This window comes from Mus musculus, chromosome 9 (assembly GCF_000001635.26).
Source record: "Mus musculus strain C57BL/6J chromosome 9, GRCm38.p6 C57BL/6J".
Classification (NCBI taxonomy): domain Eukaryota; kingdom Metazoa; phylum Chordata; class Mammalia; order Rodentia; family Muridae; genus Mus; species Mus musculus.
In genome coordinates, this window is record NC_000075.6 from 70,787,556 (window position 1) to 70,813,642 (window position 26,087).

A 26,087-nucleotide genomic window follows, 5' to 3' on the forward strand; every position below is an offset into this window, starting at 1 on the left:
GATTGTTCCTTCCAGAATCAAAATGGGTCTTCTCACGCCAATTAATATAAGGGATATAATTCCCTTCACACACTCAGAAGTCCAAAACTGATTCTAGATCTCGTCAAGCAAGCTCACAACAGGAACCATTTTACCAACTTTCTGTTGTAACAAAATACCTGAGACAATCCACTCAGAGAGAGGAAAGATTTATTTTAGCTCACTATTTTTGTTTGGTTGTTTGCTTGCTTTTCTGGACCAAAAGCATAATTTTGAGCTTTGGATTTTTCAAGAGATGAGTTGGATAAAGCAGGCATCATAAGCGTTTGAAAAGAAATCCAGAAGAGCATGCGTGTGACAGAAGAGACAATGGAAAGTAAGGAGTTTCTGAGATGGAGAGGGACTTGTATCTGAGTTCTGGGAGGCATCAGTGGTGAGAAAACGTACTCGCAGGCAAGCTCCAAGAACAAGAGAGGAGCAGGAGAAAGACCTGTGCTGACTTTAGTCTGCTCACTAACTGTACTGCAACTACAACCTGGAAACTGGCCGTCCCGGAGGGGAAAAAGGACAATGTAGAAATGGACCTTGGCAGACCTGCAGCTTGGCCCTCCACTTAGACACTTCTTGGTTATTATTCTTGTTGTTTGGTGGTTTTGTTGTTTGTTTGTTTTGTTGTTTTGAGATGAAGTCTTACTATGTAACCTTGCTTGGCTTGGGACCCACTCTGTAGATCAGGCTGGTCTTGCACTCAGAGAGATCCACCTGTCTCTGCTGTCCAAGTGCTGAGATTAAAGGCAAACACCACCACGCCTGGGTGTTGCTTTTTTCCTAAGTCAGCACAGTGCTGACCTCAGATTTACTGTGAAGTAGTCAATGTCTTTGAACTTCTAATCTTCATGCCTCAACCTCTCAAGTGCTAGGATTACAAGTCTATCCCAACACACTAGGTTGCTATAGTGCTGAGTATGGAACCAGGGCTTTGTGCTTGCTAGGCAAGCCCCCTGTCAACCAACCTACTCCCCCAGCCTCTGCCTCACTAAGTTTTACAGAAAGATCAAAGAATGTTTCCATTTCCTTTTACTTGGTGGTGGTTAATTAAATTCCATGTTTACAGAAGAGTTGGGAAGGTCTAAAAGAATATGAGATCTCAGAACATTAAAGCAAAAACAGAAGACTGAACGCAAATCAAGATATATCTCAATACCTGCTATTCAGACAAGAGATACTTGTTCTTCTGTCTGTGAAGGGCCTTTGGCCTGCCACTCTGCAAAAGTCTTTTCCCTTCTTGAGTGGATCACATCGCCATCTGCCTCGACAACGCTTCTATAGTCTGCTACTAAAAATAGTAAGCGAATCTCAGCAGATCTGGGCATGGGAGTGGGCGGGAAGAAAAGAGACATTCCAGTGCTCTCCCATGGAGAGAGGCTATACTTCTGGAGGCGAAATGAAAGCAGTCTTGAGGTCTGGTGTGAGGAATGAAGCAGGGGAGGAACAGAATATTTTGGTGGGAAGAAATATGTGTCTAGTTTTCATAACTTGGTAAAAAATATTTGGTTGTGAGCAACAGAAAGGGGAAAGTACCCAAAACTCTACAAAAGAAACCAAATGAAGGAGATGGAAAGGGAAATTTGATCTATGTATAACAATAAAGATAAATGAAAAGAATAAACAATTAGTAAAGGAAGCCAGTAAGATCCTGAGGTCTCATTATTACACTAAGTATAAGTGGGCCAGATTTCCCCATTAAAGTTAGAGACTTTATGTTGAGTAAAAATTTTAAATTACTTATCTATAATGTATCTAGAAAAATATTTTAAAGGTTTAACATTTTTAAATTTATTTGAGTAGGGTGCATGTGTGTGTGTGTGTGTGTGTGTGTGTGTGTGTGTGTGTGTGTGTGTGTGAGTGAGTGAAAAGTGAGGTCAGAGGGCAAATTGCTGAAGTTATTCTTCTCCTTCCATTATGTGAATCCCAGGGATAAAACTCAGAGTAGCAGCTTAGCAGCAAGTACCCTCACCTACTGAGCCATCTTGCTCACTCCAAAATAAAGTTGTAACTTTTAAAAAAATGTTGACAGTGAAGAGATAAAGATAGTAAGGCATAATGAAAGTGGGGATAGTGCAGTGGTAGAGTATTTGCCTACCTAGTGTGAGGGCCCTAGGAGTTTGGGCTTAAAACCACTATAAAATGCATTATAAAGAACATTTTATGAATCAGAACCACATTAATAAGCTTATGATAATCAATGGAACTGCAAATACAGTTTAATAAAAATGGAGATTTTAAAACTTTCAGGGTTGGTTCTGATTTATAACCAACAAACTATATTTATTTATTTATTTATTTATTTATTTATTTATTTATTTACTTACTAAAAAGTCAGGCTTGGACATCATGACCCTTTTGCCTCAGCTTCCAAGTGCTAGAATTATAAATGTACACCACTATAATCCAGCTAGCAAACGCAGTTTATTTCATATATATATATATATATATATATATATATATATATATATATCTACATATATATATGTAGATAGATATATATATGTAGATAGATAGATAGATAGTTGTAAAGTAAAAAACAGAATTTTTTTCATATACCCAATAAAACATTGTAAGGACTTACAATCTACTTGATTACAAAGAAAGTCTTGAGAAATTTAGAAATTGTTTGTCTTTATAGCAACATTCAATAAAATTGGAAATTATTTAAAAATAACCAAAATAGCTTAATTGTTGAAGAATTAAGCTTAATTAATTGAGCTTAATTAATTGAGAAATTCATCCTTGATAACCTTTAGTATAAAGAAGAAAATAAAGCAAGCCCTTTAGATTGTCTAGAAAACAGTGAAAAGAAAACCATTTTTATATAAATCCATGCAGAAGAATATGGACAGGCTTAGAAACCACTGTCATCCAGGAAGAAAGACTAGGGGCTGGGGAGATGGCTCCATAGGAGCACTTGCTTACCACTATAAAGACCTGAGTTCAAATCCCCAACACCCATGTAAAAATCCTTGTGTACCTGTAACCCCAGCATTATGGAATAGACAGAGGTGGATCCCAGAATCTCACTGGTAAGCCAGCCTAACAGAAGAGAAGAATTTTAGGTTCAACAGCAGACCTCATCTCAAGGCAATAAGGCAAGGAGCAATGGAGAAAGATGTCAGCCATTTTGCTCTGGGTTCCTCGTGAGCACACAAGGGTACACACACTCGTGTTCTGTCACCATATGCCAACACACACCACCTCACATTCACTGTGCTGGAGTTGAGCCAGCCTTTGCTTATGCTAGGCAAGTGCTTTGAGCCGCTCCAGTCTATATTTGCATATATTTTAAAGAGTAACTTTAGGAATGCAGAGGAATGCCACCATTCTCCTTAGTTTTCTTCCTGATCACAGACTGAGTTATTGAACTTTAAATCCGACAGAGTTTACAGACTGACCCTAAATTTAATATTGAACAAAGCACTGTGTCTGCTGTCCATGGTCAGTGGCTTATGGCCATTCCAAGTACCTCAGAATTGTTCTAACCGGAGAGTTCTTGCTTTCTGCTTTTATGGTAGCCTTTATTTTATTCATTATTATGGTCGTATGTCTCTCTGAATCTTTCTTGCCTGAAGGTGCTTCACAACTCTTTAAAAATGAATGTGATGTGTAATATAAAAGCTGAGGTTCTAAGAATGTTACAAGCAAAAGCACAAAATATATGGTTTTACAGCTATAACCTTTTCTTTAATTAGCAAGGATTAAGGGCCAGCAAGATTGCATAATGGGGTAGAGACGCTGCCAAGCCTGATATCCTGAGTGTGACCCACAGAACCCACTTGGTGGAGGAGAGGACCACTTCTCAAAGTCCTCTGACTTCTACATATGTCTCTGCCCACTCTGCCACAAGTAAATGAACATAATTTCTAAAATTGTTGGGTGTGGTGACTTATGACTGAAATCCCACCATTCAAGGGGTTGAGCCAGGACAGTTATCTTGAATTCAGTGCTAGCTGGGACTACACAGTGAGATGCTGTATCAGAAAAGCAAAAACTCATTATAAAAGAAGGGCATGAAACTAAAGAGGAACTAATAGAGCTGGAGAATGAGGAAGGGGAGGAAGAGGAAGAAGAGAATGGGAGAAAGGGATGAGAATATAGCATATGCAAATGTGAACACGTCATAGTGAAAGCCTTTGGTGCAATTAATATGTGCTATCAAAGATTTACCTTCCAGCATACTATCAAGACTAAAACCTCAGTTCATGGCTGTAGAATCAATATGCAAAAAAAGTCACCTCCCTTAAAGATATTGGCTGATATCATGAAAATAAGAGGGTTGGCAAGATGGCTTACTTGCCACCAAGCCTCATAATCTGAGTCCTATCCCTGGAGGCCATATAGGGGAGAAGAAAAGCCATTCCTGGAAGGTGTCCTCTGACCTGACACATGAGCTGTTGGCATGATGCGAACATCTATGCACACAATATAAATAATTCATAAAAAGGCAATTAGTACAAAAGTTGAACTATGATCTTAGTAAGTGATACCCAGTAATGGAATAAGCAATGCACTGCGGCTATGGGAGTCTCTATTCTAGGAATGCAGTATGGGCCAGCATTAGGAAATACATGAATGTAATTTATATTACCTTTTAAAATATTCATTTTTAGTATTAATTGTATGGGTGTTTTGCTTGGATATATATTTTTGTACCTGTACCAGGACAGGATGCATGCTCTGTGCCCACACTGACCAGAGGAAGGCATCATATTCTCCAGGACTGGAGTTACAGATAATTGTGAAACACCATGTGGGTACTGGGAAGTGAACCAGGGTCCTCTGGAAGAGCAGCTAGTGCTCTTAACCACTGGGCTATCTCTCCCCAGACCTATTTTTTAAAAATCATTTTAAAATATGTGTGTGTGTGTGTGTGTGTGTGTGTGTGTGTGTGTGTGTGTGTGTGTGTACATGCATGTGTGCAAAGTGAGTGCAGGTGCCCATGAAGTCCAAAAGAGGGTGCACTGCCTTCTGAAGCTGCAGTTAACAGGTGGCCCTGAGCCATGTGACATGGGTGTTGGGAACTGAGCACAGATTCTCTGCAGAAGCAGTGTGTACTCTTAACTCAGTTATATATAATTATATAACCCTTTCTAAACCTTATATAATTAACAAAGGAGGAAAACATACTATATGGGCAGTTCCTAAATTTTAGCAGCAGCAACGAATAAAAAATAGAAAAATCCTTAAATACAATAAGGCTTATTTGCCAAATCCCCCAACAAAGCTCTAAATGCAAAGTCTACTATGAGGCATATTCAGATTGTAGTGAATCAAGTAGTGCCCACCATGGGTGTTAATGTCATCTGGAAGGTTCTGAAAAACCCTGGAGTGTGAGGATGTGGAATCAGCAGAATACGTGGTGTTAGTAAGGAGATGGTTATTCACCATGAGATCCTAATTAAAAGAAAAAAGCAACTAGAATTGGCATGTGTCACATGATTTGATAAGATGAACAGATACAGAATAAATAAACTCAAAAGACATTCCATGTATGAACAATATGTCCCATGAAGTAGAACTGTAGTGGTTTCACTCACAACAGCAACCAAGTACTTTTTTAAAACGAAAGTTTTAGAAAAGAATATGTAATATCTTGTTGAACATGAAGCAATGTCTGAACAGATGCTAAACATATAGTGTTCCTGAGCAAGTACTCATAGAAGAAAAGGTTAGTTCTATATTTATCTCTATACTTATCTGATGCCCAGTTAGAAAATTAACAGGGACTACAGATAAATTTGATAGTTACCCAATATTCCATGTGAAAGTCTGTGAACATACCACAGTGTCTATATGCTAGTAAGGGTTTTGAATCCACCCGGGCATGGCAGCTCGTGCCTGCAATCCCAGCACAGGGGGTGGGGGGTGGGGTGGGGATGGGGTGGGGGCGGGGGCTGAAGTCAAGAGGATTGCCATGAGTTTGAGGCCTACCTGAGCCACACAGTATGCTCCTGATCAGCCTGGCTTACAGTGTAAGGCTCTGCTAACCAAAACAAAAAGATTCAGAAATCATTTGCGTGGGTCTAGAACAGGAACATGGATGCTAAAAGATAAATATACTTTTGGTTTATGATAAATGTAAGATTGTAGCTCTGCATTGAAAAGCAAATTCACTTCAACACATGTTGGCTTCGTTTTTATCCAGATAGAAGAAAATAAAGTTTGGCACTCTATCCTTGTACCAAATACAAAAGTACATTTCAGATGGATTAATGCCTATAGGGGATTAAAAAAAAAAAAAACAACTCAGGAGAAAAATCTTTATTTGGTATAAATTGTAATTCAGTAGAAACAGAAGTGTTAACTAATCCAGTAACCTATGTAATACAGGTTTTCTGGAGTTAAAAAAAAAAAAAGTCTACTACTGTTTAGCAAATAATATAGTTAAGACCAGCAGTGGAGGGGTTGGTGAGATAGCTCAGCTGTTAGCTGCTAAAGAGTACTTGCCCTCTTGCAGAGGACCAGAGATTGGCTCCCTGCATGCACATTGTAAAGCTCACAACTGCTGGTAACTCCAACTCTAGGGGGGTTTACAGATGCACGCGCACGCACACACACACACACACACACACACACACACACACACACACACAGAGTGAGAATGACAAAGACAGAAAAGCAGAGAGTCAGAGATACACAGAAAGAGACAGGACATAGAGAGACAGAGACATAAAGTAAAATACAGGTAGATTTGGGAAAATATTTACAAGGAAGCCAAAATATAAGGGAATGGTGTATTTAATGAAATGTGTAGTTCTTGCAATATAACAAGAAGGCCTGTTTTATGGAAGGATAGAATCAAGTGACTCACTAATAAACACAGGAAGCCCCTAAAATTTAGCAAGAGGTGTGACAATATACCAAGATCTTTGTACTTACTAGGTTTTCCTAGGTAAAAATTCAAAGAACCACAGCCTTATTTTCACTTTGGAAGGAGGTAGTAAGTAGGAGTGAGTTCTTAGACATGACTGGTGTGACTTGCAAAGTGTTGAGGTTGTGTGTGTGTGTGTGTGTTTCAGAAGAGGTCATTGGATCTCCTGGAGCTCGGTGCTGGACATCTTTGCTACCCCACAGATGCACGAGGCCAACAAAGCGTTTGTGCTGCTTACAGTCAACCCGAGTGCACTCCAAATGTGGGTTGTAGTGTTGCCCCCTCTCTCCACACAGGCCTCAGAGCCCAGCTACAGTAGCCCCAGGGTGCTATCTATCTCTGTTTCCCAAGAGGCAAAGCACTGACAAGCTTTTGCCAGAAGGGCAAGAAGCCAGTGTGTCTCTTGAGTGGGCTCGTAAATCAGTGCTGTCTTTGGAGAGCAGCGTGTGTAATCGCTGCTCCAGCTAGTGTGTCTCTTGTGCAATGAACAGATGTGGCTGCATTATTCAACTTTCTTCTTTGACTTCCCTGCGTGAATGTACTTTTCAAAATGTGATGGTGATGAGCGTACCTCCCCCAGGGAACATAATCCACCACTAACAGAACGGGCACCCAAATTTGGACATACTAAGGAGTTTCAAATGCTTAGGTTAACCACTTGCCATGTTGTATGCCAGTGGAGCTCTCGGCCCAAAATGTTATGACGTATGTGTCGCTTCAAAATCCTCTTGCAAAAGATGAAATAATTGCTAATTATATCGCCTGTGAAATTTACATAAATGTCAGAAGACATGGTGCTATAGTGGGATCGTGTTTGTTTAACTCTGCTCTTTACTGCATTACTTGTTTCTACTCATCATGTGATATGTGGTATTTATACACAGCATGCACAAAGTGTCTGTGCACAGTTTGTAGAAGGACTGTCACCGTGAAGATCTGCATCAGCACTACCTAGAGATGAAGCAGACTACTGCTAGCTCCTCCGGGGACACTGTGGTGTCCTTCCACCTACCTGGAGTGGCTTTAGCAGTGTGCTGCTTTTGCTCAGAGTGCTCCTATGTGGGGGATCCATTCCTGACAGTGGGTGGTGGTTTGAATAAGAATGGCCTTCTTAGACTTGTATTTGAATGCTTAGGGAGTGGCATTAGGAGGTGTGGCCTCGTTTGAGTGGGTGTGGCCTTGTTGGAGGAAGTGTGTCACTGGGGGCAAGCTTTAAAATTTTGAGTGCACAAACCAGGCCCAGTGTCTCTCTGCACACACTCTCTCTTCCTGCTGCCTGTGGAGATGTAGAACTTCCAGCTATCTCTTCAGCACCATATCTGCCTGTACAAGGCTATTCTTCCGGCCATGGACTACAATGTATAAACCTCTGAACTATGAGCCAGCCCTAATTGTTTTTCTTTATAAGAGTTGCTGTGGTCATGGTGTCTCTTCACAGCAATAGAAATCCTAAGACATAATAGTTCAGTTCTATGTTTGTATCACACTGTATGCACTTACAGTGTCCCTGTGCAAAACCCAGAAGTGTTTCCCCCTTAGTGCTGAGTTCCAGTTGCTTTGATGCCTCCCCAGGCCCAGCCTGACTACATCCTTTTTCAGAGCTGGGGTGAGGACATGGGACTTTGATTCATGTTCACCACTGCATAGCACTCCCTTAGTAAAGGAAGGCTTCATATCTGGAGATACTTGAGGTAATTTAAAGTGGAATACTCATGGGTCGTCATCTCGTTGGGATTTTTTTTCTTTTCTGAGCTCTGCTGGAGAGGAGGTAAGGTATGAGCTGTGTGGAGCTCTGTACATCCAAGTCTAACACACACAGCATGTCTCTCTTCTGAATTATTTCAGACACTAATCCAACTGATAACCATGCCTCACACCCACTTTTATCATGTGCTTTAGCGATAGAATTTGCTGCTTAAACCACAATTTAATTTTTGGGCAAATTGAGATTTGATATGGACAGACTCTGCTTTGGCTACTATGGCAAATAGTCATGGCTTAACTATTCATCTCTCAGTTTTTGCAACCAGGGAGCTCTGAGATCAAGCTGCCTGGATATCTGTGGTCTGGTAAGTGAATGGTCCCATGTTCTCAAAAAGTGGAGAGCTGAGAGCCCAGGTCTCTTTATCTCCTTCTAGGGCACTAACCCTGCCTAGGAGAGCTGAATTCTCAGAATCCATCACTTTCCAAATAAAATAGTGAAAAAGAAGATGCAGGTTTTGTTGGTTCATGGAGAAGGATGCTGAGACCAATTACGTCTCAGAATAAGTCTTACTAAGGTCTGGTCTGGGATCCATGGAGGCATGGCCAGGCCCTGAGAGGAGAGGATTAGGAGGGTACATCATACCAGAGGCAGCATGGTGGTGCCTTGGGGGTGGGGTGGGGGTCGGGGTGTTCTCTAGGCATTATGGGAAAGATCCTCAGGAGAGATGGCTTCAGGTAAAAGAGAGGGGTATCAATCCCCTTTTATTTCAAATTTAAAATATATATTTATTTTTAATGTATGTGTATGTATGTCCGTATCTGTGTATATGTGCAAAAAGTGCAGTGCCCACAGAGGCCAGAAGAAGGCATCAGAGCTGCAAGTTATGATTGCAAGTGGTTATGAGATGTCCAACACAAGTCCAGGCTACTGAACTCAGGTCTTCTAGGCTTATACCTAGTCTGCTGAATCCCTTATACCATTTCCTTGGGGTGGGGTGGGGTGGGGTGGGGAGTCTGCCCTTAACTCAGAGGTATCAGAATTGTGTACTCAGAGCAGCAGAGGTGACAGTGAACCTTTGTTTCTAAGTCCATACTACATACATTGTGCACAGGAGGTAGAAAGCACAGGAGGTTGGGGGTGGAGAAGGGGGGACAGCCAGGGACTCCGTAAACTAACAACTTCACCTCTACCACCACATTATTGCCTTAAATTTTAACATATGCGTTCTGGGGATGCGGGCATTCAGTCCATGGCAAACTCTTTGTGGTAGTTCAAGTTTTCCATTCACTTTTGTTGCATTAGTGAAAGAAAAGAATTCCATTCACTAGTTACTTATTTAAAAATTAAAATACCCACTGTCCAGCTTTCACTGCTATTGCTAGTGGGGCAATAGAATTCCTCTGTGTCCGTTTCAGTGAGATAGATGTGCGATACATGGGATGTGTGGGATGTAACTCCTTTCTGTGATCCACATTTTTTTTCTCTTTTAGGGAGCTGTATGTCTTGGCTAATGCGCTGCTACCTGTCAGCAGGGGTTAATTGGGATTTTGTTTTATTGAATGTCAATCATGTACTAAAGAAACATGATTCCTTTGTGGTTCAAAAATTGGTCAGAAAAAAGTAGCAAGGAATTATGGGGAAATTGACTTAACTGTAAAAGACACTGTCAATTAAAATAACAAGTCTAAAATGGCTCTTACATTTGAACGTGTTTGCACAGGTTAGCATCTAATCAGAGATAAAATTGTGAAATTTTTAGTGTACTAATACCTGGAGATAGTCCTATAACATTGTGTTTAAGCTCAGTTTTAAGACGGTTTTTACTGTGTGTGTGTGTGTGTGTGTGTGTGTGTGTGTGTGTGTGTGTCCACTTGGTACGTGAGGTCTGTTCTTTCTGCCATGTTGGTCCCAGGGATAGAAGAAGCTGAAAGCATCTTTACCTGCTGAGTCATCTCACACAATATAGTTTGAAAGCTTAGTTTATAACAGCAAAGCACACCCTCCTTTACATACAAACTTTATTTAAATGGATGCATGATTGATCCTTTGTGTAATTTTGGCTTCCAAATAAGGCAACCATTAGAGATAAAGAATAGACTTCTTTATTTTTTTGCATGGGTCTCTTGACTCATCTGCTCTTTCGATTCAGTCAGTCTTTTTGACTTCACTTCACAGTTCACAAAGACTTTCTCCTGGCTCGGGTGAAGCTGGAGGTCATCCAGATTTTCGGGGCAAAATGTCATTCTGAAGAGAAACAAATGAGCACGGTGTGATGTTTCAGGTGGGACTTACTTACGTGTCTCATCTTTTATCAGGGCCTAGACCAGTGGTATATTGCATGCAATATGATTTTTTTTTAACATTAGATTCTTAGGTTTGAATATAGTTTTATGACTTAAGAGGAAAAATAAAACTTGAGTCAGTGAAAGCCGTCCTCAGAGGACTCTGCACTGAAACCCGGAGGGCCTGAGGGCCGGCTTCCCTTGTGTTTTCTAGTTACAGCTCTTCAGACTTGACGGCGAGGGTTGTTTCTCATTACATTTCCCCTATTCCAGGGCAGACATTCAAGGCTCCTCAAACTCCTGAGCAGGCTTAGCTCCCCAGAGTTCAGCTTTGCTAATTCAGTCTGCAGCCCTGCCTTCCTGCCTATTGGTGCTGACACTGGCCCCCTTAGGGTGTTTGTTTAGGAAAGCAAACACCTGGTTGCTTTGACCATTATTTTGGCCTAAGTGATATTTTATACTAACTTCAAATCTAACTGTCCTATGTATGTATGTATGTATGTATGTATGTATCTATCTATCTATCTATCTATCTATCTATCTATCTATCTATCTATCTATCCTTCTCTCTACTCATCTATATAACTGTTCATCCACCCACCTAGCCTTCTGCTCACCCTAGTCATCCATCCTTTTGTCTATCTATTAATCTACCTCTCTGTCTATCTGTATATTTATCATTCAACTATATATCTGTCCATCTACTTATTAGCACTTTTTCTTTTATCCCTTGCATTTAGAAGAGTGGTTGAGAGTATAAGGTTTTGTGTTTGTGTCTTGACTTTGGACTTTGGATTCCCAAAGGTGCTAAACATAGGTCACATGAGACAGGTGGTATGATTTCTATTTGTTACTACAGACCCCAGTCTTAAAGAGGTAGAGTTAGTATCTGAGGCTATACAGGTGGTGTGCTATGAAGTAGGACTGGCCAACACAGCATTCTGACTGACTCTGCTAGCCATAGTATTTAATTCACTGGCTGTCTCCTGGAAATCCCTCAAAGCCTGCTGCAGCCCATTCCAGGTCTTATAACATGAGGCACCTGTCTTTAGTGTTCCTGGACTGTGCACCACTGGGATCTTGGCATTCAGAGACCACAGACTGTATCAGTAGCAGCTGAGAACTTGTTAGAAATGAGGAATCTGAGGTCCCACCTTGGCCTACTAAGGCAGGCTTGCATTCTGACAAGTTTGTAGGCTCATTCAGATTGGAGAAGCTTGTGGATGGAGCACGCCATTAGCAAAATTAATTTATCTTGCTTTCCTAATGGTGTCCTGGAGTCTGTGGTGAAAGCTATAGCTCAAGCATTTGGGGGTGTCCCAGCCAGCCTCTACCCCCCCCCCACACCCGTGGTGCCATGTGGTGCTATGTATGTAGACAGATAGGCATATTTACAACTTGGAAAACTACAGAGGCTGTAACTCCTGGGTCCCTACCCTCTGTTATTCCTTTATGTGTGTGTTGTGTTTTCATATGAGTGCACATAGGTGTGTGTGCACATATGGAGGCCAGAAGATAACCTCAGGCATCATTCTTCAGGCACTGTCCACCTTGTTCTTTTCAGACAGAGTCCCTCACTGGTTTGGAATGCATCAAATAGGCTAGGCTAGCTGACCAAGGAGTCCCAGGCAGTCTGTCTCCTCCTCTCTAGCACCAAGATTACGAGTTCATACCACTACACCTAACTTTGCTTGGATGGGTCCTTATGCTTGTAAGGCAAGCATGTCATTGACTAGACTATCTTTCAAGCTTTCTCCACCCTTTTTAAGCAACCCAGAGGAAGCAACTGATGTACTTTTATTACTAATACCCAGTGATGCAATTCTGCTAAATTGGGCTAGAGAAAACCAGATTAATGGAGCCAAGACCAATGGAGAAAGGCACTATTTAAAACAGTATATCAGCAAGAAAGGGGGCAATGAATCTGACCCATGCAAGGCAGAGTTAGGCTTAGACACTAACTATGGAGCATCTGTGAGCCCTAGAATCCTGACTCGTGCATCCAGGATATCCCTGTCAGGTCATGTGAGATTAATGTTAAGTTCACTCTGTCCCATGTCCTCTATACTTTGGGAGCCCACTAAGCCTTTTTCCTCTTCGCCTTTCTTCTTCAGAACCATACAGTGTGCAACAGTATAGACAGCAGTGCACAGGGAAAGGCAGACAGACTGCCACAATGAACAGCCACCTATGTGGGCAATTATCTTTAGCTAGGAGGCTGTGGAGAGGAGCACTGCTCAGGAGGACTGTGGACCCAAAGTGCCCTCAAAGTCTCACAGGAATAGCCAAGGGTGTGAGGAGGAGAAGCAGTTTAATTTTCTCAGCGTGATCATGAGGAGGCCATTTGACAGCTGCAGAGTATGCGTTCAGCAACTGCCATGGTTTTGCATTCCAGAGAGATAAAAATCTCAGAGTGCAGCTGCGTAAGGGACCAAGGCATTAAGTCTGCCATGGGCAGGCTTCGGGCGATGGAAACTGAGGCCGAGGGAGGCATGCTGTTCGGAGGTGAGTGGCCTACTGTTTGCTATCTCTGCTAAGCCAAAAGGGGGAGCAGGAATTTCCTGAACACAGAGGGCAGAGCTAGAAAAAGTCGTTTAGAAGCACAGAAGTGCCCTGCCATGGAGAATACAAAGCTATAGAGAAGCATGGTTGCCATGGCAAAGTATGTTGAACATCTCTCTGCTCTGCTAAGTCTGTAAGCACCACTGTAGCACACTTCCCTTTCTTCTTCTCCTACTCCCATCCCAACTTTTTCATTCCCCCAGGCACTTTGAGCCAGAAGAGATGGCACAAAGAGTCACATTGTTCTTATCAAGCTGCCTCAGAGTTCTAGGTCTCTTTCAAGATACTGGATCAGATGCTCTGCATGTGAGTCCAAGAACTCTGCATATTTAATAAGCTTCCCAGTGACTCTTTGGCACCTAAGGCGGGGTGGGGGGGATGACAAGAAAGACACACACACATACACACAGAGAGAGAGAGAGAGAGAGAGAGAGAGAGAGAGAGAGAGAGAGAGTCAGACACAGAGACACAGAATGACAGAGACAACAAGAAACGAAGAAGCAGAGATAGAGAAACAGGAAAAGAGAAACAGACATAATACACATAGAGAAAAAGAGACACACGGAGATAGAGAGAGACAGAGAGACACATAGAGTGACAGAGACAAAGCAAAACAAAGAAATAGAGAGAAACAAAATACACATAGAGAAAAAGAGATGCACACACAGAGTCAGAGGGGGAAGAGGGGAGGGGAAAGAGAGGGGTAGGGAGAAGGGATCTGGGGATTGCAGCCTCTCAGGCCCTTCTCTGGCTCAATGACCAAGCAGGATGTACTCTCAGCAGTCCTCCCCCAGTGCTGTCTGCACCCTGGGCTTTGGGAAGCCTCCGACTCCAGAGGAAGTAGCTGGTGACAGCCACAGCTGGAAGAAGCTGGCCATGCAGTCAGAAGACCTTAGCCTTCATCTTCGCCTTCCACCTTGGGTTGAGTGAACAAGGGAGGGCCCCATGCCTTCCCTGCACCTATCACCAGGGTGTCTGATACCCACCCCCTGTGACTGAGGGGTGGCTGAGGTGAGAAACCTCTTGGAACCCATGGGCACAGAGCAAGGAGCTGTTACTGTCACCTTTGCTGCGTCTCTCCAGCTTTGACCCAGATGGTCTTCAGAATGAGGCCAGAGTGGTGAGGTTCTATGCCCCATAGCATGATGGTCTGCACTGTGTTCCACACATTGGCCCACACTGCACTGTTTTCCCACTTGAACTTGAGCAGGATCAACTCGCCGATGTCTTTGTCCAGTGTGATAAGGAAGGAATAGGTTTTATTGCTGGTAATTCCTTCGCCCCTTGAAAATACAAAGGGAACCAGTTAGCTGAGTTTAGCTGTAGCACCCAAGTGCCACTGAGGCACACTCAGGGTACCTAAGGGACTTTGGTGGGTATTTTTGTTGCATTTCCAAAACCAGTGTTCAATAAACAATATGGGCAATAGGTATGGCAGGTTTCCCCAATAATAAAATCAGATAGATAGTCATACTATTTTCTATATTATCATATCAGAAAGGATCTGAGATCTGTTGCTGTTATGAATGGAGTTGACATCTTTTAGCATGGTAGGGTTGAGTGATGGATCTGAATAGTCTCTGTGGCTAATTCACACAGACAACCCATACCACACTTTTTTCCTCAAAAGGGGTCCTCTTTGTATAAACAGAACCATCCATTAACAGGACAGAAAAAAAAATACAGGAAAGGATTCATTGACTCGCAGCAAGACTGACACGCTACTGTGAGGCATTGTTACTGTTCTGTTTACAGGTCTCCAAGACCATACAGCATCCCTTTGCTGAAAGAGAGAGAGGCCAGCTTGGCAGTGCCCTGTCTCTAATCTAGAATGATCCCTCAGGGATCATTGGCAATACAGAGGTAACACTTCCTCTAGGTGAGGCAAGTTGAATGGAGAGTTCCATGATATGGCTTGTCTTGGCTCCTGCCAAGTGTGATAAAGATGGTGTGAGTGTCCGCACAGCTGCTAGGCTGTGAGCATCCACCCTAAGGGTGAATCCCTCAGCATACCCTCGCAGCAGAGCACAGCAATGGTAAGTATTACTCTGGGGACAATCTTTAGGAAGCTAAGAGCTGTCCCTACAAGGAATGCTCAGCTCATGCCACGTCCTGAGGGGGTCTATGAGGAGGGTTGAAATGCTAGAAAAGGTTGTGGTCATTTTCTGAATGGGAACCTGGGGAAGTGGGTGGTCTCTGAGTGAGGCATTGTGGGGACACTTGTGTGAACAGATATGTCACAGGGCGGTGGTCAGATGGGGCTGGCTCTCCTGGCTGACTGAGTTTGCTCACTTGCAATGAGGGACATAATTACAGTTTTGTTCCTGGGCATGTTTTCCTGAACTCACTGGGAAGGTGTTCAGGAGCCTTTGTGAGGACCTCTGCCTCTCCCTCACACCTTCTCCCAACCCTTGGGAGAAGGGTCTTGTCTGCTTTGCACACTTGAGGGGGGCCACCTCTGGCTTCTCTTTGTTCACAGGGCGATAGCCCCACCACGTTCATGGATGGGAGCTCAGAGTTCCTTCCCTGAGCTGGGTGAGCCTGAGATGCAATGTGAGACAGGAGTGGGTAGGAATCCCATTGCCCAGCATGTTTGGGACAGCCATGGTGGAAAGTGCCCAAGGAGAAGTGGAGTCTGTAAGAGAAACAAGTATGCCATCACCACAGATGGGCCACACCGGGACTTACAGGGTGATGGGAATTCTCTTTATTTCTTCTTTTGTTCCCAGCAGCGACATGGTAAAAGTAGGCTCTACCGGCTTCTCAATTTGATTGATGAACTGGATCTTGAACTGGTAATGATAAACTAGAGGTGGAGGAGGGAAGAGAGGGGCCGAGATGGGGAGGAGAAAAACATTAAGTAGGACCCTTTTCACACACACACACACACACACACACACACCTTCTTCTTCTTTTGAGGAAGGGTCTTATGTAGCCCAGGCTGGCCTTGAACTACCTAGGTAGCTGAAGATGACCTTGAACTTTTGATCCTCTGCTTTGCCGCCATGAGTGCTGGGGTCCCAGGCATGCTCCACCACACCTGGCATATTCAGCGCTAGGGATCAAACTTCAGCCCTTTGTACCTGCTAGGCAAGCTCTCTACCAACCAAGTATGTGTTTTAAATGAAGCAGGATTGTGTGTAATCCTTGCTGGACTTGGTCTCATGATCTTCCTGCCTCAGTTTCCCTAGCACTGGGGTCATACACTCCCCTGATCAACTACTTATGTGGGAATTACAATTTAAACTCCTGCACTGTTTTTTTTTTAATTTAAAAATGCAAAGGAAAAAGTTTAAATGGTTAGGCACCAAAACATTAACAATTTTTTTTTCACCTGAGAAGTGGGACTGTGGATGTGACTAGTTTTCCTCCTTCTCTGTTTCTGTGTAGCCTGAGTACGACACAGGACTCATACCGTATGTGTAATAGTAAATGGCGGTGGCTGCGGATGGCCCTGTGAGACACCCAAGGTGTGGGACGCCTTGATTTTATTCCCCAACACTACAAAGTCAAATGAAATAAATACCATCCTTGAGGGCTGACATTCTAGGTCTTTGGACCTCACAGCACAAGCACACAGACACACAGACACACAGACACACAGACACACACACACACACACACACACACACACACACACACGGTGGCACATTGGAGTATAGAACTGAGCTGTCATTCCAACTGGCTTCTATGTTGTAGATATGTTGGAATCTTTCATACTCCGGGACACGGTCCCCTTTAGCAAATCAAAGGAGATGAACTTTTTAGGGACTGCTGGACAATGGGGTCATTTCCCTCTGTTGTGCTCTCTGGCCCTAACCTAATGACAGCATTTCCATGCTCTAGGCAGTTCCTAGCATCAAGCTTCTGTAGGGCCCCTGAGCCCACATGCCTGTGGGAATAGGTAGGCTCTGGCTCTAGGTCTCTCGGGCCTTGGGCTATTTGTCTTGCCAGACATCCGGGTTCTGTGCAGGGTTCTGGGAGGAAGGTTTTTCTCTTATCTACTTCAATACAGTCAGACCCTGTACCTTCCAGTGCTCAGATCCTCGGGCTGGACGCCCTGACGTCACAAAAGGTTGCAGGTGAAAAAAGATCAGGGCTACTGGCCCAAGACCAAGTCCTAAACACTTGGATGACATCTGTGGGAGGAAGGACCCTGGCTTCTCATCCCAGATGCTCCTGGGGAGGTCTTCCACTGTTTGGTAGTTGCCAGGGGAACCCTGTACCAAGTAGGTGGTACTATAAATTGAACCAAGGCAGAAAGGGAAGATCTACCTAGGACATAGGACACAGGCTGCAGGCGCTAGGGGAAAGGTGCTCTGGGTTGTGGGTGAAACAAGAGGCAGAGGGCTGGCCTCTTGTGGTGCTCCAAGCAGGAGGTGGATGTATTCCTAATCACTCACTCCCCAGAGCTACAGATTTTCAACTGAGCCTTCTACTCTAGGGGTACTTGGTGTTGGCTGCATGTTCAGCTCCATGATATTGGACCTGAGTGAGTAGAACTGGATGTTTTACTAGGTGACTTGCAGATATTATCTCATTTAACCCTTGAAGCAAGTGTTATTGCTATCCCATTTAACCCTCACAGCAATTAATACTATTATTATTTTATTTAACAGAGGAATGTGTGGCACACAGAGGTTCGGTGACTTTCTGAAGAGCACACAGCTAGCAGCAAGTAGCATTGCAGAAATGTAAGCCCAGACAGCCTAGCTGCAGGAGATGAACTTTTAAATGTTGAGATCTGAGACCGATAGCTTCCATATCAATAGCTCCCAAAACAATAACTCCCCTATCAATAACTCCCTATCAATAACTCCTGTATATCCCTAGAAAGAAGATAAAATGTAAGAAGAGATTTAAGTTGAAAAAAAAAGTCAAAATAATTAGTTAACTAATAATAAACCAGGGTCAGTTGTGGTGGTACACACCTCTAATCCCAGCTCAAGGGAGGCAGAGGCCGGAGGATTACTGTAAGCGTGAGACCAGCTAGCTTTACATAGCAAGCTCCACGACAGCCAGGACTACACAAAGAGACCCTTTCTCAAAAGTCTAAACAAACAAACAAATAGATAATATAAATAAAAAGAAATTAAGTAGTCAGTACTGGGAAAAAAATGACTTGTTTTTAAGATTGGATTTTTGTTATGTTAGCCAGGCTAATCTTGGACTTCTGGGCTCAAGTGATCCTCCTGCCTCAGCCTCCTGAGTAGCTGGGATGACAGGTGCATGCTGCTCTGACTATTAGTTACAGTCTTGGTAGCTGCTGTGTCATGCTTTGCTGGATCATACAGGCTGAGCTTCTCGTGCAATGGACTTAGCTTTTTGTCACACACACTGTTTCTATGGTGCTGGCTTTATCTTCCTGATGATGTCATCATCTGATGGAAGAAACAGAGGCTTCTAGAAAGCAAAGCATAAGTGAGCAAATTGCTCACTTTCTTGTGACTAATGACTGCTGGTAATTATAATGACTACTAATAAAGTTGGATAGTTGACTCTGGGATCATGTGTCTGACCATGTTACTTACTCTTAGAAGTCATTAAAAGATATTTTTTTCAAGAGCTAGAGAGATGGCTGAAGATACAGGTCAGTAATTAAGAGCATGTACTACTCTCACAGAGGATCCAAGTTTGATTCTTAGCACCCCCAACTGTCTGTAACACCAGGGGTTCTGCAATCTCTTCCGACCTCCATGGACACCTGTGCTCACACACACACACACACACACACACACACACACACACACACACACACCCCTCCATGGATACCTGCACTCGTATGCACACACATACACAAATTTTAAAATAAATATTTTAAAAGATACTCAGTTTCACTTGATGGAAGAAAAGAAAAGCTAACGCTAGAAGTACAGTGCCTGTAATTGTCTGCAGCATAAAGACCAAACTCTACACAACAGGATGCGGGGAGTCTGCATAGTCCCAGAAGTCCCAGGCAGTGGGATATTGCCAGAGCTTGTAACCATTTCCCTTGGAGAGGGCAGAGAGGCATCATCGATGCTTTTCTCCAAGATCCACACCTCTTACAATAAGTATTTTAATTATCATTATATGGGAAAGGAGCTTAGCAAAATGCTTAGAAAGCAATCAAGAGAAAAGAAACCTCAGAGCCCTGGCCTTGATGGAGCTGCCAGTGAGAGCTGCCCCCTCTGCCATGTCTGGTGGGCTTCAGTGTGCTTATTCTAGCTCCCTGAGCATCTTCAGGGAGAAAATCTTGTCACCGCTGGAATTGCCACAAGAGGACAGAACTCATTAGACACCTATGGAGTACGTAGTGGGCTCTTTATTAGAGAGCCATAAAGAAGGACACTGCATTAAAGGCCCCCTCCCCTGACTGTAACGAGAAATAACAATCAAGTGCCTTGCTGTGGTACACTAAGCTACACCCTAATATATTGTTTTACCTGCCTACCCTCTCAGTTTTGGCTCTCTTTTTTTTTACCATTTTGTTTTTCTGAGACAGGGTCTCATGTAGCCCAGGCTGGTCCAAACTTGCTTTGTACCAGAGGCTGGCCTTGAACTGATGATCCTCCTGCCTCTGCCTCCCAAGTCCTGAGATTATATGTCCACACCACCACATCAAGTTTATGCAGTATAGGGCACTGAACCCAGGGTGTCATGCATGCTAGGTGAGGTTTCTATCAACCGAGCCACATCCCTAACCCTCATATTTGGTTCTCTTAGTGAAGTTAAATTGCGGCAACATGTTGTCTCTCTTTTGCTGTGGGTACCCCACCACCCCCGGTCCCATCCACATGGGCACTCGTGGGCGCTCTCTCACTCTCTGCTCTTCTCTGCCTAGCTCTGAACCTGGAATGTGATTCTGGCAGTATCTGCGTGTTCTCTTGCCAGTTGGCTTCTGGGTGGGTGGGCACTAGGGCGGTGCTGAGCGGAGAAGCCAGTGACCTTTCTCTGCCCCTGCGTGCGTGCTCTGGAGCTGACTCTGCAACAGCTGCATCTCCACGATCAGCAGCACAACCCCCCCCCCCCACCGTCCCCCCAGCTCTTCTGGGATCTCCCAAGGCTTGTTCTTTCCTCTGCTTCCCCTCCAGCCCCATGCCATGGTCAGGTGCTGCCACAGCCTTTGCCAACTTCCTTTTCTATCACCCACCTCCGCAGAGAGTTCCATTTGTTTTCTTCTGAAAACCCAGGCCAGACCCAGGCCCTGCTTCTCAGCTGAGTCCTACACTGGTGGGTGCAGATGATCTGGTTGAAGTTCAGGCATGGCACAAGGGATTAGAGATCTACCGTCATCCAGATTAGAAAAGGGAAACAGAATTCCAAACCAGGAGTTCTGGAGGCAAAAGACCCTTCTCATGTCAATTAATGTTGGTGTCCGGCAAATCTTGTGTGTCCTTTGAAATCAGTGGCAAATGATTGACCCTGAAGTAGCCCGGGGCAAAGAGATTGTTCCCCACAGCCCTCCCCCCTGCCGCCCCTGGTGACCTCCATATGAGCTGACCCTATATCAGAGACCTCTTTCCTATCTCCTGAAGGTCCAGCCCTAACTTGGGAGTGAGAATTTCTTGTCCCTAAATTAGATACGTGTCCTGTTTCTTCTCCTGAGTGCTGAATGGGAGAAGACAGATGTCCACATCTGGGAGGCTGCAGTTTGGAGATTTTTGGGGGGTGGTCCTCTGTTGGACCTGATCAACAAGGCCCCCTGAGCTCACACAATCTATGAAGGGGAGAGTTGTGTAGCAGCTGGGAGTAGAAGTGGTCAGGAAGCCAGTATACAAAGGTAGAAAGCCAGGTGTGGTGGCACACAGCTGCAATCCCAGACCTTGAAAGGCAGAGGCAGAAGGACCGCCACAAGTTTGAGGCCAGCTTAGGATTCATCGTGAGGTCCTGTCCTAAAAGTTCAAAATAGTTAAAATGATCTAATGGAATGATAACAAAGGTGTGTGTGTGTGTGTGTGTGTGTGTGTGTGTGTGTGTGTGGTGGGTGGGGGTGGCCATTCCTCCCGATGTTGAGACCACTGGTATTCACAGAGCACTCCTGCAGACCCCACGTCTGCACTGGAGCTCCGCATGAGTGCAGGCACTTTTTTGGAGAATCTTGACGTGAAATGAATTCAACATGAAAAAGCCTTTTAGGTTAGGCTATGGCTCAGCAGGGAGAAAGTTTGTCTAGCATGTGCAGGGCTCTGAGTTCAGCCCTGAGCCAAGAACTAATTTATTCTTATTTGAATGCGCATAAACACTTTTATTAATTCTGGTGGAATTACAAAGGTTAAGGGAGAAGGCATGATCGCTTTGCTTGCTTACCTTATGATGTGTTTAATTGGATTGCTAATAAAATGATTTGCCCCCCCCCCCCCAAATTACCCTGTGACTTCAAAGAGTCCAGATAAGCCTGTGTTCTGACAGGAGAAAGGGATTCACATCTTGTGGATAAAAGGCCTGACGGAGTCTGCTGACCTGGAATGAGGTGAGGTGACTCCCTCCAGAGAGAAATCTGGGGTGAGCCCATGCTGTTAAAAAAAAATCCTAATTCTCATTCCTGTGGACTCTACTAGTGCCATTTATTAAAATAAACAAAGACCAGACTTTTTCTTCTCCCAGAGGCTGTGGTGAACCCAAGGCACAGAATTTGTGAAAGGCGAATGTTTTGTTTCCATTGATCCAGAACAGGGCAAGGGACTATATAAGTATGTGTATGTGGGATGTGTATTCCAGCGGCCATATCGAAGTTCAACACTTAGGGCCCCATAGCTTGACACCCAGATACAAGAAGACTGGGCACCTGCCCTTTTGTGGGTAGTTTGTTAGGGTGTTGTCGGCTGCCTAAGAAAGAAGATAGGGAAAGAGTGCCCTGTGTCTGTGTATATGTATATATGCCTCTGTGTGTCTGCATGTATGTATTCATATGCATGTATCTGAATATATATAAGTAAATGTGTATATGCATTTGTACATATATGCATGCACATATGCACTTGTACATATACGTATATGGTATATTTGTGTGTGTATGTGTATTTGTGCATGTGCATGCATGTGTTTATATGTGTGTTTTAAAATGTGTGGATGACTGTATTCATGTATATATGTATGCAGATGCATGTTTATTCAAGTTTACATGTATGTGTATACATGTGTTTGTAAATGTGTTTATGTATATGTTTATTGCATGTATATGTGTGTATACATATACAGTGTGTATATGTGTAGATATGTATAAACATATGTGTATGCCGATGTGTATATGCTTTTGAATGTGTACATATATGCATGTGTGCATGCATGTGGGGTATTGGGCTGGTTGTCTTGTGCTGTGGGTCTTCATTGTATGGTGCAAATAACAGTCATCAGCTGGGAATCAGGGACCAGAGTTTGGGTTTATTTTGTTTTGCTATCAACTCCCTGTGCCCTCTTTGGAACTGTACTGCCTGTCTTTGAGATGGAACCCTCCTCATAGCACCTGGAAGTAGTGGATGTCTCTCTCCTAGAAGATGTCCCCTCTGCAGGACTGGCCAGGCAGATAAGCCGAACAGAAAGGCTCATGTTCAGTGGCTCATCTCCATTCTTGTTGACACTCTTTACTTTGTGGCTACAAATTGGCCTTCCTTATGCTGATCTCAAGTTTCTCACTGTTTCTTCTGAAACTCATCCTGGAAAATATAGTGAAAGCCCCCAAAGAGTTAGCTGAGAAAAGTCAAAGACAGATGGACCTCTCAAGTGACCATTTGTCTGGTTACCAGAGGAGGTCCGGGGAGTCAGTGAGGAAGGAGACAGGAATGTGAGGTCACTCTGGGTCAGGGTCAGAGGCAGTGGCAGAGGCAGAGAGGCAGAGGTAGAGGTATAGAATACAGACATAGTATAGACAGAGTATATAGATATAGATGATATAGTAATGGTATAGATAAAGCATATAGATATAGTAATAATATAGATGCAGATATAGTATATAGAAATAGAAATAGCTATAGATATAGTATAGATAGTATAGTATAGATACAGTATATAGATTTAGATATATAGTATTTACCACTCACAAATGATGTGACCCCTCTGATCTCAAAGTATTTCTAGGAAATCTCAATGAAACAAATCCCATAGATTGCAGCATTTTCTGTCTCTGTCTCCTCTCCCCCTTTCCTGTTGCTGTGACAATAAATCCAGCACGATGCCAGGCAGAGAACCCACATCTCCATCAAGTGTGACCCTCTACCAGGTTACCTCCCCTGACTACTCAGAGGGTGACTCTAACCCAGCATTAGCTAAGTAAGGCTTAATACAGACTCCCTATCCTTTAAAAACAGCCTCCCAGCTGGACCCTGTTCCTCCCGAGAGAGTGAGGACGGAAGTGGCTGATAAATTACCTAGATCCACTGGGTGGCCATTTCCAGCTTTGCTTCTGCCAAAGCTGCACTCAGTAGTGTTTACCTGAGTTCTGGCTTCAGGGGTTGTAGAGAAACAGATTCTTTGATGGTTTTGTCAAGTATCCCAGGAGCCAGGGGAATGTGGGCAGAATTAATCAGGAGGTGACATTTATCTTGTCACACCAGCCCCTGACCAAAAATATACAGTACTACTACATGTCCTAGAAAAATATGGATTGTGGTTTCTCTGTAAACTGAAGTTGGACAAATGTGTTCTTTTTAAAGTTCTACAAGTGGTTTTCAAAATGCTGGTGGTGGCCAGGAGCCCACATCAGGGATGACCATGGCCACTGGAGAAGGGGCAGTTACGTGCCCTGCATTAAACACCTTGTACCAGCACCATCAATAGAATGATTTGCAAAATTGGAATGTTTCCTATCTGTGCTGTCCGATTTAGCAGCCATGCATTTATCAGAGCCCTTGAGTGGGTGTTGGTATGAGGAATGGCATTCTGTTTTTTTTTCTTTTCTGAAGTATTTAAATCAGGGTTCAGAATGTGGCTCAGGGGGTAAAGGTGCTTGCCAACCAGCCCAATAACCTGAATTCAATCCTGAGTCCCACATGGTGGACAGAGAGAACTGACTTCTGCAAGTTGTCCTCTGATGCCCATAAGTGCACCATGGCACATTTTCCACCCCTCCACATATATTATACGATAGATAAAAGTAATGAAAATATAAAAAGTATTTACGTAGCCATATAGGGTTAGTGGATAGCTACCTTTATGGATGCTGATATATTGATTGCAGAACTGAACAGGTAAATCTCACAGGGTGCCATCTCCAGTCTCCCCAGGGCAATCTGATATGGCTATAGACACATTGATCCTCATGTGAGGGACATTAGCTTGGACCCATAAGAACCTTGCTCATTGGAAGGAGTGAAGAGGAACTGGGAGACTGGGAACATAGGCCTCAGCTTTATCCTTGACTGGTTTTAGGCAGTCTGGTGAGTCCCTTCCACGGCAATGTGGTACTGTCCTCATTAGATGTCCCTGGAGCAAGACAGTTTGTTGAAATAAAGAGTAATGATTGTTTCCAAGGGACTTGCTACCTGCTGAACTGCACTGAGTCCCTGAAATAGGCTGTCAGCGGACAAGGGCACTGTTGGTAAGACAATGCTGTAAGACTTTGTGACCTCTCAGAGCAGAGCGTTGATTGGTCCTTACAAGTTTGCGCATGCCTACAGCTCTTCCTCCCTGACTTCCTTCTCTTGGCGCTGTATCCCAGAAGAGTTCCAGAGGTGAGACACTCACCTTTGAAGGGAGACTGGGCTCGCGTGATGAGGAAGAGCCTCTTGCTCTTGCCTGACCGGTCCTTGCGGATGTCATAACCCAGAGTGTTGCAACGGCCCTTCTTGCAGCTCAGGCATAGACCTTGGCTGAAGCTGCCCATGTCGCTGCACTGGAAGCCGATGCTCTGCAGGTCACTGTGTTGCAAGGAGTCAATGAAGAGGTGCACGGAGCGCTCATGGGCACATTTGATGGTCTGGGTTATGGCTGAGACACAGGACAAGAAGGCCATTAGCACTCTAAACCCCAAGTGGCACCAAAACAACAACAACAACAACAACAACAACAACAACAACAACAACAACAACTAAAAACAAACAAACAAACAAACAAACAAACCAGCCAAACAAACAAAAACCCAAAACAACAACAACAAAAACCAACTCATGGTTTCAGCCCTAGGCAGATTAGTGTGTGTGTGTGTGTGTGTGTGTGTGTGTGTGTGTGTGTGTGTAGCAGGATTGCTGAGTTCTCCCAGACAACAGGCATCTGTTGCAACAGAAAGCTAAAGAAAGTAGACCTCTGTAGGTCCCACACTAAGATCATCCTGCTATGGTAGAATGGTTTAGGAAGTGTTTTTATTAGCACCCCATGTTACTAGGAAAAAGTCAAATGTTTAATAAAGCAAGCTAGCACAGCTCCCATCTGAGGTATCCCCACATGGTTAGGAAAGGCCCGGTGCTAAGGTCTGGATGGGCTGTGGGCTTCCTCTCTTCTTATCACAACCAGGTCTGGGGCCCAATCCCCAAGCCAAAATTTTTATGTGTTTAATATTCTTGAGTGAAAGGGATTTGGGGGCTCAACAAGAAGGCCTACTGAAGAGAGGGTTTTGGCTTGCTGCCAAACCCAAAGACCTGCATGTGCTGTCTGTGACTAGGACATGGAGACTAGAGAGAGCCAATTCCTGTAAGTTGTCTTCATATACAGTGTCCCCTGC

General features: G+C 43.8%; 1 protein-coding gene across 8 annotated transcripts in view; it reads right to left on the reverse strand.

Annotated features, from left to right (window-relative positions):
- Positions 1-10,572: 10,572 nt before the first annotated feature.
- Lipc (lipase, hepatic) overlaps positions 10,573-26,087 on the reverse strand; it is a 154,094-nt gene continuing 138,579 nt past the window's right edge. For 3 of the 8 annotated variants that reach the window (NM_001324473.1, NM_001324472.1, NM_008280.2), the window contains 4 exons: positions 25,115-25,357; positions 16,142-16,259; positions 14,518-14,736; positions 10,573-10,853 (listed from right to left, as the gene is read on the reverse strand). In NM_001324473.1, the coding sequence (NP_001311402.1) occupies positions 10,712-10,853; positions 14,518-14,736; positions 16,142-16,259; positions 25,115-25,357 (722 nt within the window). In that variant the 3' untranslated portion in view covers positions 10,573-10,711. Of the gene's footprint in view, positions 10,854-14,517; positions 14,737-16,141; positions 16,260-24,564; positions 24,854-25,114; positions 25,358-26,087 lie in introns of those variants that run through there. The other 5 variants (XM_006510816.4, XM_030244061.1, XM_006510817.2 and 2 more) reach the window with 2 other exon arrangements.